Source organism: Nuphar pumila, chromosome 4 (assembly GCF_984573655.1).
Source record: "Nuphar pumila chromosome 4, dmNupPumi1.hap1.1, whole genome shotgun sequence".
Lineage (NCBI taxonomy): Eukaryota > Viridiplantae > Streptophyta > Magnoliopsida > Nymphaeales > Nymphaeaceae > Nuphar > Nuphar pumila.
In genome coordinates, this window is record NC_143252.1 from 141,191,952 (window position 1) to 141,210,799 (window position 18,848).

At 37.7% G+C, this 18,848-nt stretch overlaps 1 protein-coding gene across 4 annotated transcripts; it reads right to left on the minus strand.

Moving 5' to 3' along the window:
• Positions 1–64: 64 nt before the first annotated feature.
• Positions 65–11,296, minus strand: LOC149841361 (65-kDa microtubule-associated protein 6-like). 4 transcript variants are annotated; one of them, XM_090003783.1, is made up of 13 exons: positions 11,160–11,296; positions 10,738–10,868; positions 9,667–9,870; positions 2,900–3,154; positions 2,416–2,631; positions 2,185–2,340; positions 1,936–2,095; positions 1,700–1,851; positions 1,469–1,556; positions 1,260–1,333; positions 1,111–1,185; positions 671–1,023; positions 65–524 (listed from the first exon to the last, which is right to left on the minus strand). In XM_090003783.1, the coding sequence occupies exons 2-12, from the start codon at positions 10,786–10,788 to the stop codon at positions 688–690; spliced, it is 1,767 nt and encodes a 588-aa protein (XP_089859909.1). In that variant the 5' UTR covers positions 10,789–10,868; positions 11,160–11,296; the 3' UTR covers positions 65–524; positions 671–687. The 4 variants fall into 4 exon arrangements, with proteins under 4 accessions (XP_089859909.1, XP_089859908.1, XP_089859911.1 ...); XM_090003782.1 differs by having other exon boundaries at positions 10,738–10,824; positions 11,160–11,239; XM_090003785.1 differs by lacking the exon at positions 11,160–11,296 and adding an exon at positions 9,976–10,023 and having other exon boundaries at positions 10,738–10,796.
• Positions 11,297–18,848: the final 7,552 nt, after the last annotated feature.

Sequence of the window (18,848 nt, forward strand, 5' to 3'; positions counted from 1 at the left end):
ACAAAGCAATGTAACAAAGAGCCATACAAAATTGACTGAAAAAGCCTCAAAATACAAGGAGAAATTAGGAAGACAAAATGGAGCAATACCAAGAAAAACTACAATGATCAAGGAGGTTAAATCCAACAGCAATAACAGTCAGCCTACATGCGCTAGCATACTCCAATTCAAATGATATTTACACGTCTGGCGTACAAAACAATAAGCGGTATAGTTAGCTCCCTTTGACTTCACAAAGCTACACCAAATCATATAGTTAGACCAAGTCAGGCTAATGGGATTAGAATTTTGGTCCTCCATGTCAGCAGCTCCTACACATTCTACTTAGTTCTAAACGTTGGTGTATCTAATACAAGACACTGTTTGTCCACTTTCAGCTTCCAATTGCTTCTCACAATCATAGCATGTTAATTACGAGCCTTCTAGAAGACACTCCCTCTGAATCTAGTTTACATTCTCCAGCACAAAGTTTGATCATTCAACCCATTATGAATTCCAACTGTCTGAAGCAGCATCCCTCGGTCCTGGAGCCAGTTCAAAGGAAAGCATATATTTTAACCAAATTTTGTGCCTTAAGTCGTAAAGTTGTATTTAGTAGATAATTATTATAAAGATTGATTCATGATGACACATTGTAACCAACAAAAAAGGGAAATCTGGCATGTCATACCTTATCTGCGGAAAAACTCAACTACAACTGGAAGGAGGTGATACTGATTCAGAAGCACACATGGACACCACTGACATTGTATCTTCTTTCATTAGTGCTACAAAATTCAATGGTGTGGCTGTCATTCTTCGTGTTTCTCTGAAGAACCCATTATGGCGCCCAGAATGAGAACGTGGGGTCAGGAGATCTGGGGTGGCACTGCCAACAGAGAGGCGGCGAGGGGCCGGGGTTGAGGACCCATTTGAACGGATCCCATTTGGCTTCTGGTAGCTATTAGTTCTTTTTGGGCTAGGTTTGGACCCGTATATGGCTTCCTTCTCTGCAAGAAGAAGGTCCTGTATTTTCTTCTGATCCTGCAAGCGACAAAAATCTACATAAGTTAATTGAAACTACTATTGAATGACACGGGACACTTGAATTTGCTTTGAACATAAACAAACCCGATATCGCTTCCTTTCCTCTTCTTTCTGTTGCCTGGTGATGATGTAATCCTCTAAGATTGATACCAAACGAACCTGTAAACATGGAATAAAGCAATTAGAAATAAATTAGAAACTTTCATGATATACCTAATGACTGGATAGCTCACCCCATCATACAGAAAATGTGCATTCCTTTCTTCTTCCCATGTACGTGTACGATTCCTTAGATTATCCACCATAGCTGTAAACAACCCAAAGATATCTCCATAAGATTTTTTTTCTTTTCTTTGCAAAGGATATCTCTGTAAGAACTCATGAAATGGGTGTTCAGTATGTTCAATAAAAGATAAAAACAAAGAATAAGAAAGAGATATACCAGGAATCTTGGTGACAGTTATTCTAGCTTTTTCAGCACGTTTAAGATTTATATGGGCACCTCTTCCTGCATTGTACCTGTTCTCATCCTGAAATTCATAGTTTGTCAACCAAAAGGATGGTTCCAAACAACAATCAAATGATAAATTGCACGAGTTAAAGGGCACTAAACAAACTTCATTTTACTAAATCTAGCATCCATTATATGATTAAGATAAGCCCAAGGACTCACTTGGTCATAGTCTTCAAGCCATTTTTCTTCTTCACAGGAAGCAATCCATTTGTCTATCCTGTCCATTATTTCCTTCCTGCTGAAAGCATCTTCTTTTGCTCTTGCGATTTGAGCCTCAATATTTTCAAGTAATTCCGAAGGGTCAATGATGGCTGAAGGAGAATGTCAATACAGTTATCTTGATGTTAGAATGTTTTAACAGATCACCTTTATAAGAAGGGAGAATAGATCGAGACCTGAATCTATCAAGGCAATGGATTTCTCAGGAGCTGTGCTCATATCTGGTTCAAGATGTGCTTTTCTGCATATTTCCTCCAGCTCTAACCTCCTCTTGAGAACCAGTTCTTTCATTCTACCTGCTTTCAGTTCACTTAATCTTTCGACTTCTTCTGTCGCCTATTTGAATGATGGAAATGAATTAATGAGTAAAAGTGTGAGGCATTTGATAAAAACCCAGATATGTGAAAAACAGGAGCTAAACTAACCTGTTTAATTATCTCAACTGAAAGAACACCAGGATCTGTGAAATCGCCTTGTGATGATCCAAGGATGCCGATGATCCTACCAAAAGGCTTCCTTTCCTCCTCGGGTGTGTCCATCAAGTTCCACAGTTCAAATAGAGATGACACAATGTCTTTCAACTAAATAGCCCCAAACCCGTAATCACTACTTTTGCTTCTGTAAAAACACATGCAGACTGATGGAGTTGTGATTACCTTCTCAATACGTGCTTTCTTTTCTGTTTTCAGCTTCTCACTTGATAGAGAAAGACCCACCAACGTGTCATTGCTGATGTTCTTGCATTGCACATTACCTGTCTCATGCAGGCTTGGGTGCACCTCACTGACAGTATCTCCAAAGTCCAACCCAAGCAAAGCACAGAGGCCATGTACCTCATTCACATATTCGAGAACTTTATGAAGACGATCTGACTGAAAAGAGCACAAAGCACAGGAAGAACAACTTCAGATGTGTACCAGCGTCTAATTAATTTAGGGTTTTAGAACTGATAGACAATCGACATGTAGGAACTTTTTCTGATTTTTTAAAAATTAGCAATAGCTGGTTTCAGAAGCATCAAAATGCTCTTTTTAAATATTTCAAACAAATTCTGAGAAAGCTGAATACAGGTATTTAACAGACAAGAACAAAATATGCAGGTAAAAAAGGTATACGCAAAGCCTATAGAAGTTGTCTTACCTTCTCCTTCTGCAAAGATTGAAGATGTGTTTGATACTCATTCAGCTTTCTTAGTGATACGTCATGTTCCTCCACATTAACTGGATTGTTGTCATTTGGCTCTGTATAACCAGATAACTCTCCACTAATTTTTTCAATCTGTGCCTTTATATCTGCAAATTGTCTGACACGCTCGTCTTTTTTCACACGCAAATCTTCTAGTAAGGGTGTAACCAACTCAAGTTGCTCCTTCAATGAGGACGGCCTTCTCTCTGGCTGCGATATATGGACAGGAAAAGAAATTAATATACGTACTATTTTGTTGTTTGTCTCTTCCCATGATAAGTAGGGGTAATTATCAAGTCAAGTTACTTGAGCTCAACCTGAACTCAGCTGGCTAAGTGATCATTTTAACTTGGGCTTTTTAACCTAACAATCCAAGCTCAAGGTGTCATTATAAGTTTAGTAAGCAAGCTTAAGATTTTATTGTAAGTTTAGTAAGTAATCAAAGCTAAGCTCAAGCAACACCAATGCTTGGATTATATTTTCTAAAATCCAAAACCTCTATTTACGTTAGAGCCTCCGTGGTTTGTTTTGGTTAATGCTATTGTACTTGTGAAGCCTTAATTCTTTCATCTATATCTTTATAACGGTATATCTTAGAAGTTAGAATAAATGCTAAAAAAGTCATGCAAGATTTTCTCTTGTCTGAGCTAGAAACAGAGCTCAAAAGTCGATATGAGGCCATGAATAAAATCAAACCAAGTTCAAATACAGCTGTTCGGATTTGAGAAAGCTTGAGCTCAGTATTTCTTAACAAAACAAGCCTGAACAACATAAAATCTATGTCACATGGGTGCGGGTGCGGGGATGCGGCACTTCCAAAAAATCCGGGTGCGGGGATGCGGCACTTCAAAAAATCCGGGTGCAGGGGTGTGGCAAAATATAACTCCGCCTGTGTATAACTGTTTAGTTATACACTGCCGGTCCCAAGCCCGGATAAAGGAGGAGGGTTGCGGTAGGCCTGTGACAGCCAGCATAAAAACTTTGTCATATCCTATGAAAATGAACCAATATGAGAATTTCGTTGGGGCGTTCTCTACTGAGCGACGCGTTGTACTCTCTAGGCCCGGAGGCAGTGATAAATGGGCAAGGGTTGCTAGGTCGTCGCCCAGAAGCGACGCGTCACACCGGCGCCCGGGTGTGGTGTCAAATAGGCAAGGGTTCCCTCACTTTGTTGAACGGGTGGGGGTAAAGAAGTTAGTCCAAGACCATAAAATTAGGTTAGTCACTTGGAACATAGGGTCTTTAACTGGTAAGTTGGTAGAGTTAGTAGATGTTATGTGTAGGAGAAAGATTGATATTTTATGTCTTCAAGAGACCAAATGGGTAGGTGAGAAAGCTAAAGTGGTAGAACCTTGGGAATATAAGATTTGGTATACAGGAATAAATATGAATAGGAATGGAGTAGGGATTGTTATGAGTCGTCAATTTATAGATAATGTAGTTGAGGTCCGTAGGAAGGGTGATAGAATTTACTTATTAAATTAGTATTAGGTACGGATATTATTAATATTATTAGTGTTTATGCACCTCAAGTAGGTTTAGATGATTCCATTAAGCAGCAATTTTGGGAAGATTTAGATGGAGTAGTACAAGGGATATCTTATGGAGAAAAGCTTTTCATCGGCGGTGACCTTAATGGACATGTAGGCATTAGTAGAGATGGATTTGAGAGTATCCATGGAGGCTATGGTATAGGAGAAAGAAATGATAGTGGAGAAAGGATTTTAGATTTTTGTTTGTCCTATGATATGATCTTAGCAAACACTTGGTTTAGGAAGAGGGAGTCTCACCTAGTAACATTTAAAAGTGGGGTTAATACGAGTCAGATAGATTTTTTCCTACTTAGAAAGAGAGATAGGGGTTGTTGCATCGATTGTAAGGTTATACCGGGAGAAAGTGTAGCTACACAACATAGAGTCTTAATTTTAGATCTTAGAATTAGACAATGCCGCAAAAGGGATAGACATAGGATAGATCCTAGAATTAAGTGGTGGACACTGAAAGGAGCTAAACAAGGAATGTTTGTAGAGCAGTTAGTTAAGGAAGCTAATTGGTGTCTCGAGGAGGATTCAGAATCAATGTGGAATAAGATAGCGGGTGGCATGAGAAAAGTGGCTAAGGAGGTATTGGGTGAGTCTAAAGGCGGTGCACCACTAGGTAAGGATACATCATGGTGGAACGAGGATGTCAAATTAGCTATTAAGGTTAAAAGAGAGTGTTATAGAAATCTAAGTAAGAGTCGTGATAATGAGAATTTGGAGAAGTATATGATAGCAAAGAAGGAAGCTAAAAAAGTTGTTCGTAACGCGAGGGCTAAGGTATATAAGGAGGTTTATAACAAGTTGGATACCAAAGAAGGCGAGAAGGATATTTATAGGCTTGCAAAGATGAGAGATAGGAAATCGAAGGATTTGGGTATGGTTAGATGTATCAAAGATGAAACGCAAAGGGTTTTAGTCAAAGATAAGGAGATTAAGGAGAGATGGAAAGATTATTATTATTATAAGCTATTTAATGATAGTCATGCTCAAGATCTTGGAGACTTCTCCATTCCTTTTCATGAGATTAATCGTGACTTCATGCGCAAGATTCAAAAGAAAGAAATTGCAAAGGCTTTGAAGAAAATGAAATCAAGAAGGGCAGTTGGCCCAGATGGTATATCTATCGAGGCTTGGAAATGCTTGGGAGAGAAAGGTTTAGAATGGTTGACAAATCTTTTTAACTTGATTTGGCGAACAAATAAGATGCCTAATGAGTAGAGGAAGAGTACTTTGGTGCCTTTATATAAGAATAAGGGTGATATACAAGATTGCACAAACTATCGTGGTATAAAACTCATGAGTCATACTATGAAACTGTGGGAGAGGGTGATTGAGTCTAGGTTGAGGAAGGTTGTCATGATATCGGAGAATCAATTTGGTTTTATGCCTGGTAGATAAACTATGGAAGCTATACATCTTCTTAGACAACTTATTGAAAGATATAGAGAGAGGAACAAAGATTTGCATATGGTTTTTATTGATTTAGAGAAGGCATACGATAGAGTACCTAGGGACGTTCTCTGGTGGACAATGATGAAGAAAGGTGTTTCTCTCAAGTACATTAGTATAATTAAAGATATGTATGAAGGAGTAGTAACCAATGTCCGCACTTGTGGAGGGGTGACAACCAATTTTCCGATAACGGTTGGGTTACATCAAGGATCTGCTTTAAGCCCTTTCCTATTTGCGATAGTGATGGATGAGCTTACGAGATCAATTCAAGAAAATGTACCGTGGTGTATGTTGTTTGCTGATGATATTGTTTTGATTGATGAGTCTAGAGCTGGGGTTAATGCTAAGTTAGAATTATGGAGACAGACATTGGAAGCTAGATGTTTTAAGTTGAGTAAGAGTAAGACTGAATATATGGAATGTCAGTTTAGTAAGCAACGAAGTAGTGATGGGAGTGTAGTGAAGCTTGGTGAGCAAGAAATACTGGTGAATGATTATTTCAAATATTTGGGATCCATCATTCAAAAGTATGGAGAAATTGATGGAGATGTAAATCATAGTATAAAGGTTGGGTGGATGAAATGGAAAAGTGCAACTGGAGTGTTGTGCGATCGTAGAATGCCATTGCGGTTGAAGGGAAAGTTTTATAGGACGACTATTAGACTCGCTTTACTATATGGTACGGAATGTTGGGCTGCCAAGAGACATCATATTCAAAAAATGAGTGTAGCTGAGATGCGGATGCTTAGATGGATGTGTGGAAATACAATAAAAGATAAGATTCGGAACGAGGAGATACGTAAGAAGGTGCGAGAGAATCGTTTACGGTGGTTTGGACATATTCGACGAAGGCCTAATGATGCTCCAGTTAGAAGGTTGGAGAAATGGGAAAATATATTAGTTAAAAGAGGTCAGGGTAGGCCTAGGAAGACTTGGATGGAGATGATAGGAAAGGATATGAATGCTTTGAACCTCACCGAGGACATGGCATTGGATAGAAATGATTGGAGGAAAAGGATTCATGTGGAAGACCCAAAATGAATTTCTTTTTTGGTTCATATCGCTGACCCCAATTGTTTTGGGATGAAGGCGTAGTTGTTGTTGTTGTTGTATATATAGTCCAAAAGTTGAACATAAATGACCCTGGGTGCGTTGACTGCACCCAGGGTCAGGTTGACCGCATCGGGTGCGGGAGCGGCACCTAGTTGGAGAATCTCTGTGACATATATTAAAAAAAAAATTCTTGACAAATTTTTTTTTAAGTCTGAAAAATTGGACCAAAATGACCCTGTGTGCATTGACCGCACCCAGGGTCAGGTTGACCACACCCGGTGCCGCACCCACAAAAGTCAGCTCATTGACATGCCCAATGATATGACAGATCAAATTACTGCTTTTTCAATGATAAAAACCATAAGAACTGGGTTCAGCTTTTACTAAGAAATCACTTAGAGGCCCAGATCAATGGCTTGTGCATTAAAAAACAAAAAAGAAGTGCTTAAACTGTTATGGACTTATGCTAAACCTCAGGCATTGTCGGTGCAAGACACTTAAAACTATAGTAACTATTGAATTTTCCAGGACAAATTTAGATTATGCCCAAACTCAGAATCCACGCAACCCCAAAGAATAACACTGACTATAGTTTGGAGGTATATACCAGCAATGGACACAATCCATGCCTTACTTTTGAAGTTGGCGTGCCACTGATTTCAACCCTCACTACTTTCTAATCTCAAGCATCCACCAATTGTATGAATTGCTCAATGCACTACCATGACAATGATTTTAAACATGTTGGGCTATTGTGATCTTCACAGTCTCAACCCCTACAAATGGAAATCATTGTCAAACAACATTGAGAGCTCTTTAATGGGGTTCAGACCCCTAGTTCAGATTGAAGTAAAAAGAAAAGCTATCTATATAAGTAGATCAATTATCTTCTACAATCATTTTCCTGTATAAACTTGAAGGAAACTAGAGAAAAAAGATCAGTTACATAAGAAATGACCAGGCAATGAAACTACCCTATAAGCTATAAATGAGTCGACCCGGATCAGGCCCCAACTGGGTCACGATTTAGGACTGCCGATCCAACCTATTAAATAAATTTTTGTATCATGTATTTTATTATTTTAATGCATAATTCTTATATAAAGTCACTTGTTATGAAGAATCTAATATTGTTCAATGAAAAAAGTTAATAATCATGTATAATTATATGTTTTTGTAACTTAGCTATTGACATATTAGCTTGAAGTTTAGTTATTTCCATGTCTTATTCATGTGCTTACACTATAAAATATAGAGTCCTCACTCATCCTAGTCACCGAGTCAACCCGCTGACTCGGTGACCCAGTAAGGGCCCGATCCGAGCCCGAGTCACGAGTTTGCTAACTATGCCTCATGGTAACAGTTAAATCCTTTATTAACTTAATATTTAATATTTAATGTTTAAAGTTTTAAGCCCATATCTCTAAATTGTGGGGATGACCAATATAAGAAACAAAGTTCAAGTTTACACTGAAATAAGCTCCAGCAGGAGAAAAAGAGATATACATGTCCAATATGACAATGGGTAAAGCTAGTTGAGGAGATAAGCTACAAATTGAATGGAACGGGCTCGACCAACTGACCAAGTCAAACTGAATCAACGTAGTGTGGTCAGCATCTGGTTTTAGCCTCACTTGACTGCTAACCCACACAGGGAAAAAAGTGCCAGGGATAACAACTTAAGACCAATAAAAGATCTATATCAAACGACCTATTCTTTTACATTAGAAAAAACAAGGGACAACCCCATTCCTGGTGATCTTTTCATAGTTTGACTGTAATTGTTACTATACTTTTTATTAACTTTCCAAAAAAAATTCCATATGCCCCACCTCCTCTGAACTGTTGCATGAATTTTTCAAATTTTACTAAAATGGAATAGGCTTCATAGACAAAAGTCAAGTCTCGAGTAAACCTAACACAGATTTCTGACACATTAAAACCAACTATCCACATTCAATGACATGCTTTATGATGGACCAACATATATATATATATATAGAGAGAGAGAGAGAGAGAATAATCGGCTGGTTCTGCCCCCATAGGCCCCTTCAAAAAGCATAGTTTTTGGTATTTTTTTTCTCACATCTAACACCATAGATGTGATCTATAGGTTTTGTTTAGTGGAAAACGGCTTTTAGATCACCGGAATCTAACCTGTATACAGGTTTTTCGGGTGATGCAAAATCAATGGCTATGAAGTCATCAAATTTTCCCGGCTCATAAAAATACATTTGTTCGTCAAAAAACATGATCCAAGAGTCGATTCCCACTAAATAGAGCATGCTAAACACATCTAACGGTTCAGATCTATCATAAAACACTTCAAACTATGGGGCCCAAGGGGGCAGATCGAGAAAAGAGGGCCTAATATGTTCAGTTCTCATATATATATATATATATATATATATATATATATATATATATATATATATATATATATATATATATATATTCTCGAGACATTCCAGGATTAATGTTACAGAAAACTAAAAAACTTGATCAGCTTCCTAAATTAGAAGAGTGAAAATTAGGAGCTTGGCCATGACTCATGAATTAAGCAAAAGTAACCACATAAGACCACAGAGTGATCCAGTGTGATGTTTCAACAGCTGAAACCATAGGATGAAAATATAAATGACGCAAAAAGTGATTTATGGGAAATTGATCCCTCACCAGTGAATGAAGGTTTAGATCTCCAATTGCTGACACAAGAGCTGCAAGCTCAGCTTCTTTGGCCGCCAGGGACTGATGCAGTCGTGCCTTAGCATTGCTTGCCTCAGCGACCTTCCTTCGGTACACTTCTAAACATTCCCTCTCCAGATCCAACAACATTTGGTCCTTCTCTGCTTCGCTTTCGCCCATCTCATCCCATATATGCTGCTCAATGCAACACCAGCGCATTCGAATGAGCAAAGACAAATTCCTCTTGCAACAACAATTAAGTCAAATGGCTGACAATAATTTGCTCAACAATGACCATACCAAACGAGTCCGGTTCTTCCACAACCAAAGACACAAAGCCACCTAGAACTAGCATAAAACAACATAAGAAGAGAAGCCACACATTTCACCAAACGAACCTATTCTATGAGTGAAAAGTTTCACCATAACGCTTACAAAAATCCACTTAAACTTGCTTGAAAAAGAAGCATCAGATGGTGGGAGTCCACCCATTTCACCAAATGGAACTATTCTATAGTAAGACACTTTCATTTGCGTTTTTGTCCAAAAATCATAACAACAAAAACGAGAAGGGTACAAGTCTAGACAGCTCTAAACACAAAACCCACCTTCCTTTTCTTTGCATGATATTTCATAAACTAAATCCTTAAATAAAAAACCAACATGTTCTATTCAAGAAAAAATAAAACTCCCATTCATGAGAAAAGACGCCCAAAATCTTACACGGAAAACCCATTTCTTCTTGCCAAAAAAAGGAGAAGAAAACAAAAAAAAATGGCACTGAGGAAAAAACAAGCAAAAGATTGGCAGTCTATCAAACTTCCATGAATGAAAAAAGACACCCAAATTTCTCATTCGGATGAAACCCATTTCTTCTTGTTCAAAAAACAGGAGAAAGAAACAAAAAAAAAATGGCAGTCCACCACATGCAAACCGTAAAGTCAAGAACCAAATCGTGTATATCTTTTTTCCACTACACTACACCACAATTTTCTTTGAGCCCAATCCGACAGACAACACAGAAGCTGTAAAAGAGAAAGAAAAAAAAAGCAGAGAGCAAACCTGAAGTTCTCTCAGCAAGACCCCGCAACTCGTATCCATACGTACATTCATCCTTTCTGAGTCAACCCACTCTCCTTCTTCTCCCCTCTACAGAAATATACACCTCGTGAGACTTCCTGCAAAAAGAAACCCTAGAAAAGAAGGAAACAAGAAACCCTTAAAACCCCGCCAAAACCACGCTTCAAACAACCAAAAAGAAGAAACAGGGAGTGGACAGAACCAAGAAGAAGCAAAATTATAGGTCAAAAGGAAGCAGGATAAAACCCACAGTTGGACTCTCTTCACTCATCAAGGCAAGCAAGAGAAAGAGGAAGACAAACAGCAAAAAGGAAATAAAATATTCCCGGGGGAGATCTCAAGGATCTACAAAAACCCATTTTTTCAAAAAGTAAATAGAAGGGATCTGAAGTAAAAAACTACACCTTTGCATTCTCCTCAGCGAACCCACCAAAAAAAAGGGAAAAAATTGATGTTGGGTGGTGAAGAAAAGAGAAAGAGAAAAGACTAAAGGTAGAGAGAGAGAGAGAGAGAGAGAGAGAGAAACTCACGTTCAAATAACTTTTTCAGGGTTAGGGTGTAGAGTTTTTAGGTTTGGTCCTAGAGGGAAGAAGAAACTTCTGTGAAAGAGAGAGAGAGAGAGGAACGTCTATGTTCTTTCTGGTACAGGCAGATGGAAGAAAAACAATGCCAAAGATGGTAAATAAATTACAAATTTTCCCACACTGCAGTACTACTTTATTTTAGGCAGCAACTCTTTTGTTTTACTATTATTGTTTTTTTTATAAAGTTACTAAATACGTTCGAGTCGTGTCTATCTACACATGACACGTCACATTGTAATAGTCCAAAAATCAAAACCGTCAGAATCGTATCGGATTCTGAATTGTTTTGAATCAGCCGATTCTGAACTGAATCAAGCCGTATCTGCTAATTTTAACCAGCAAATAACACGTCTCAAGATATTGAAATTATTTAAAAAATATTCTAAAAATAAGCCAAACCGGTTGGTTTCGTATTTGATTTTTGCGGATACGTTATGAATCGGCTGCAACCAAATTGAAAACATTGGTCAAAACTCTATGCTTTTATACTTTTATCCTTTGTACGAGTGAATAATGAGTATCTTTCGGACAATTTATCTTCTGTACAGTTTCAGATTTTTTCTATATATATATATATATATATATATATATATATATATATTTTATAACCTAAAAAAACCACACCCTAAAACCTGGTCGCACTCGCCAGCCTGCCCCTGTCATCACGGCGGCAGCTTAAAACTCCGAAGTTAGTTCCCTGCTCCCGGGGCCTATGTTATGTGATGGCTTGTGCAGAGGGGCGATGCCTATAATAATCTAACCTTGACTACTTGTCTAGCAGCCAAGGCCTCACCCCACTAAGCCAACCCCGCATTGAGACTCTAGAATACATGTATATATATATATATATATATTTATTTATTTATTTATTTATTTATTTGCATGTAGTTTTTGTTTAATTTAAACTCATAGTTGTGATCTTTATGTTTTATTTATCAAAAAACATGTATTAATTTTAGCATTTTTTTTATGTTTAAAAGTGTTTTTGGATGCCGTTCATCTGAAGATCAATGGGAATACCCTCAGAGCACACTGACCTGATCCCATCTCAAGAGAAAGTGCCTAGACTTTTGACTATTATATGTGATGCGATACGTTAAGCAATGTTCTTAGTATCTCTGATGAAAAGATCAGAACAAATATTTGTGGGCACCTGATCACCCTCCATCTTGGGGTCAGGTGTGAGACCCAAGACATGATGGAGGGCGATGGAGTGCTTAATGCACAAAATTTTGTATAATCATATTTCACCCAGACTTGTATCTCTTGGCCCCTTCTAATTATTTTCGTATTTAGTGCTTCACATTGTCATTTATCTGCTTGATAAAAGGAAAAAGATCAGTGTGATCACAAGTATGAGAAACATGGAGGGTGCTCAAGTGCAATGGCACATAAAAAATGTGCAATGTGATTGCACTTGATCCAGCCTCCGTGGGACTTAGTGCAACCGCTTGTTTAGTAGGAGCAGCTAGTGCACGTCACCTTGTCACCTTGTGTTGGGACGTTACAAGTTCAAAACCCAATGGTATAGTTGTATAACTGGTAGGGTCTAACCCCTGCTTGCCTTAAAAAAAACATCACATGGACACGTAACACGTTACATATAGGTTCCAGTATTAGGCGATAAGACATGACACTCGGACATGCCATGTAATACGTCATGGCATGTTTTATGTTATTCTAATATTATTAATAATAATGCAACACTGAAAATATATCTTCAATCATACATTTATTTTTAGATATTAAATATATCTTATATATTTTTCATCAATTAAAAAACAAAAAAAAAGGTCTTCATGTTTTTTTTTGGATAATCCAAAAAAAAAAAAAAAAACCATCACCCACCGCACCTTCGCTGGCCTCTGGTTGGTAAAACCCTTAAGGCCTTCCCTACCCATTTGGGGAGTACACTCAGCTTCTACCTTGTGCAAGAGATGCCACCTGTGGGTTTCGAACATGTGATGTCCCGTTAACTTGGTGACATTCATAAGTCGCCCCTACCAGTTGAGCGGAGCCCTCATGGACAACGTCCCTCGACGAAGATGGGCTCACTTAATGGACTCACTCAGCAAAAAGACAAACCCTGAGTGGGGCCCATGACTTGCATATCTATGTCTTGTATTCTTATCGAGTTTGTGTATGAGCGTTTGTATCTTTGTAACATAGACTGAGACCTAGAACAAGAAGTTTTTTTTTTTATCAAAGAATATTTAAATGCCAGAAATCTCTAAGAAAGTCCATGGACACATGAATTAAGGCATTGGGCCTTTCTCTTTAGATTTATTTCGAACAACATTGTTTGCATTCTTTTGTACTTTTTATTTTTTGTAGACCAGCTGGGGTTAGGCCGACCCCTACCAGATATCTCTTAAGCCCCATGTGGCAGAGGGATTCGAACCTAGGCCTTCAGCTTGGCACAGGACCCGCTTATCAAATGGGATACCACATCGGTACCATTTTCAAAACTCCTTATTTTTATCAAATATTTACTCGTGTATACATACATCTTTAACGTGAAAGGATTTTAATGAAAGGGCGGTGCTGGTCTTCTTTTGCTTTGTTTTACCTATCTTACTCGTAACACAAGAGAACCTACTGTTGGCTTGGAAGTAAGATGAGGGATAACCTCCATGGGATTCGAACCCAAGACCTCTTAGTTATGATAGTGCAACCTAACCATCCAGCTATCTCATTAAACCCATAAATTTTGTGACAATGAGTTCTGTTCAGTGTGCTAAACCTGATCCAGAATTAGTTACGTTAAGGGGAAACTTGCTACCATTAGGGAGAAATGAGTTTCGCGGAATTCAGGTAGAAATTGGATAACTAAATAGCAAAATTTAATTGCCAATTATAATTTCCCTATGAAAACTCGCTTTTTATTATAGTTCTTGTGGATTCCCTTGGGGGTTGTTTGGATGACAAGCACTGAACACATGAAAAAAAAATCAAAAAATAAAGCCAGCCATTTTTTGGTCAGGTGGGTGCAGGTGACACCATGCCAACTATTTTCCGGCTGGCCACATACCAAAAAATGGCCAGGTGGGTGCGGCTCTTATTGAGCGACACCATCCCAACAAATTTTCGGCAGGTGGGTGGCCAGAAAATGGTTGTAATGTCAAAAAAAAAAAAATCTGGCCATTTTCTGGTCACCCACCAACTGAAAAATGGCCGGCCAATCAAAAAATTTAAAAAGGTAAAAACTAAAACAAAAATGTTGACCATTTTCCCACCAGCCACTATCAGAGAGAATTGGTCTAATTACCATTATTTTGAAAAAAGAGTAACATTTCTGTCCATTTTCGACCGATCACAGGCCGAAAAATAGCCAGGCAAGTACCGCTAGCGACACCTGTTCAGCGATTTTTCGATCGGTGGGCGGTTGGAAATGACCAGACTGAAGACATGCAAAGAACAACCAACATGAAGGGCTGTTGATACGGGGCATGAAGAACCCTCCCCTGATAAACAAGGTTTAAAACCTGAAAGGGAGTGGTTTTTTCACTTAAGTTTTCAACAAAACCTAGTTACTAACCAGGTTTTGTTGTCACCCGAACACCACCTAACTGGGTTTACACCCAAAACCAGTGTTGTGAGAGGCGTACGCCTCAGGCGAAGCACAAAATAAAAATACTGAAGTGCTATATTGAAGCGTTTGTGGGTTCGAAGCGCACGCTTCACATGAGTGAAGCTTGCGCCTCGCTTCGAGTCCCGCTTATGCCTCATGTACAACCCCCAAAAATTAAAACATGAAAGGGTTTCTTAGTTTCTTTTAAAGTTTTAAACCTTCATCCCCTCCCCCCCCGCTGCATCCCCTCATTTCCCTTTTCGTGCCTCCCCCAACCCTCCTTAAAAATCGCAGAGGAGAGGGAGGGCTTTGTCAGTCTGCACCTCCCTCCTCCTCTCCTCTCCTCTCCTCTCCTCTCCTCGTCCCTCGCTCCCATCGCCGACTACCTTGCATCCACGCCTCTCAGGGGAGCCGACGCTACCTCCTTCCTCGTGTTTGGATCAACACACGTCGCCTCTTTCTCTGTAATCTGTATTTTTTTTTTCGCTTCTGTCTGTATGCATTTGTCTATTTTAAAATGTAGCTTACAAATATACAAGAATATGCATGCCTTCATTCTTTGGTTTTGATGAACTGTTCTGATGATGGGGATGATAAGATATCATAAGATGATGAATTTTTTTATTAGTTAAACCTTTTCTTGATTCCAGTAGAACCCTCAAATTTCCTGATTTATTGATTTTTCTAGTACAAACAGGCCACCCAATGGTGTCCGCTGATGCCATAAAAATGATCTCCAGCGACTCAATGTTCCCATTTGTAGTAGAAAACTCGATAAAACTCGAAAACTCGATTGTTGGGAATTTTGTTGCATCCAAACATACTCTGGACGGCTTATTCTGGCCTGTCAGTTGGAGTTATCAAGAAGTGGGATAAAAAAGCATAATGAAGTGGCTTGCTTAACACAGGGCCTCACTGGTGCCAGCAGGACAACAAGAACCTATCTAGGATTATCCATAGGTAGTCGTGATTATGTTTACATGAAGTATTTATGCTTTACAATGAGTATGCCATCTCTAACTATGAATTGCTCATATTTAAGTCATGCACGATATTGGAGAGAATGTGCATTCTTGATACATCTTGATGTTTGTTTACATAAATTATCTATTCATGTTTTTCTGTGAGTACGTCTTCAGTAATTATAAATTGTTCCTATTTAGGTCTTGAATGACAATGTTTTTTTCTTAATTGACATTTTCTTTCCTTAAGTTACAAAAAGTTTAAGGCCTCTGCATAGATTCAGAGTTTGATTATTTGAAAATGAGATGATTTCTTGGTTGCTAAGGTGTATAGAACTGGGAATATTTCATTGCACCATTTGGATGGATATATAAAACACACACAGTTAGTCATGCATAAGGAGTATTTTAGTTGTTTATGGAAATATAATGCATTTGATTCTATCTATTTGTGTTCTCTAAGTGTTTTTATAATTTACTAAATCTTTTAATATTTATTTGTGAGGGACTGAGGCTTAGACTTTCCTTTATAGTAGGGCATAGCACTGCACTACGCCTCAGAGTTTTTCACAACATTGTCTAGGATTCTCGGAACAGTTCAGATTTCCTCATGTTTTCAATAACGAAAGATATCTCCATATCTCCACTCTATAATGTGAAAGATGACCACGCTATTTTCCTACCTTTTTGAGCATTAATGAAGTGATTATCAATCTTGAGAAAAAAAAAAAACAAATCCAAAGAATGGTGAGTTTTCTCCTCCTACAATCAGGAATTAGCATCAATGAAGTGATTATCAATCTTGCAAAAAGAAATAAGTCCAGGAAAGGTGATAGTTTTCTCCCCCTAGAATCAGGAATTAGCATCATTGAAGTGATTATCAATCTTGCAAAAAGAAATAAGTCCAGGAAAGGTGATAGTTTTCTCCCCTTAGAATAAGGAATTAGCATCAATGAAGTGATTATCAATCTTGCGAAAAATAGTATATGCATAAGAAATTAGCAGGATGAATATTTCAAATTTCTTCCACATCTCATTCCATTGACATCGTAGACATTAGTCTCCAATGGCAGCAACTGTGGACCAGGCATCCCAAACTGAAATTTATAAATTAAAGACTTGATCTAAGAAACGTGGAAGACTAGACACCCAATACAAGTTCTTTGTTGCAAAAGAACATATGAAGCCCTGACAAACCTCATCTTGCCCACATATGATGATGGTGATAAGAGTAAAGGACGGGGCTATTCAGAAAACATAAAGGATGGGTATTAATCCAAACAATAAGGAATACCACATCTTAGACACACCTAAAGAATACCCAAAACATACCAAACAATATGAGGGTTTTTTGGTCATGTCATGTGCATTTATTTTTGTTGATCAAACACTTGACAGTTCTATTTAAATGATACAATATTCTGGTCACATGCCTTATTCTAAATATGCTACATGTTTGAACTGAAATGCTTCTTCACGCAGAGCCTGAATAACAAACACAGAGTTTGAACTGAAATGTGCATAAGAATTAATTAAATCTAAATATGCTACATGTTTCTGTTTGATCTTCCAGTTTTGTAGAATGAGTAAATAACATACCTCAAAGAGAGCGGTCGATGGGGCATATAAAAATGCATCAAATATGAACAAAGAGATTGTATTGCAAAATAAAGAGATGCTTTTAAATATATGTTTTCTTGATTATGGATTGTATTGTTTTAAAAAAAATCTAAATTTGTGCAGGTGATTGTTTATCTTAAAAAAAAATGAAAAGGACAGATCCAGCTTGGAAGCATTGTTTTGAAGAAGATTTGAATGATAAGGAAAAAAGAGGAAATTTGGTATGTATGTATTGTAAGGTAGTTTATAAAGGTGGTGTAGCAAGAATAAAAGAGCATCTAGCGAGAAGTCACAAGGGTGCTAAACCATGTGATCATGCACCAAATGAGGTGACACATTTTTTTGCAAAATACTTGCAAAAGAAGAAAGAAGAAAAACAACAAGAAAAAATATATTACAAAGTGGTATGAATGAAAGCTTTACTCAAGGACTGATGAGTGGTGAACTTTCTTCTCCAACTACTAGTAGAGTTGGAAGTTCACAAACAAGAGGCCCTATGGATAAATTTGTGAGTTCAGAAGCTCGTCAGACAATGATAAATAATGCATTTAAAAGAGAAGAAAGAAAGGAAGTATGTTATGCTATTGGGCGATTCCTTTTTGCAAATGCGTTATCATTTAATTTGTGCAATAGTCGATATTTTGAATCCATGTGTGAAGCTATTGCTAATTATGGTCGAGGATTTAAACCACCAAGTTATCATGAGATGAGAACTTGGATTTTAAAAGATGAAGTGAATAAAACTCAAATTATGTTGGAGGACTACAAAAAGACATGGGCAAGAACTGGTTGTACTATAATGGCAGATGGTTGGACGGATGGTAAAAGTAGAAATTTGATTAATTTTCTTGTGAACAATCCTTCAGGTACAGTCTTTTTGAAGTCTTGTGATATTAGTGGAATAAGAAAGACAACTGATAATTTGGTAAAGTTATTTAGTGAAGTTATTAAAGAAGTCGGAGAACACAATGTAGTACAAGTAGTTACAGATAATGCAACAAATTACAAGGCTGCAGGTTTGAAGTTAAAAGATATTGAAGCTTTTCAATATATTTTTTGGACACCTTGTGCAACACATTGTATAGATTTGATACTTGAAGACATTGGCAAGATACATTTGCATAAATGAGTATTGGAAAAAGCAAAGATTGTAACTACATTTATATATGGACATGCATGGATTTTAAATTTGATGAGAAAATATACAAATGGTAAAGAGCTCTTACGGCCAGCTATTACTCGTTTTGCAACTTCTTATCTTACTCTTCAAAGTATTGGTGTAAACAAAAATGCATTAAAGAATATGTTCTTATCTCCAGAATTTCAAGATAGTGAGTATTATATCAAAAATCCAAA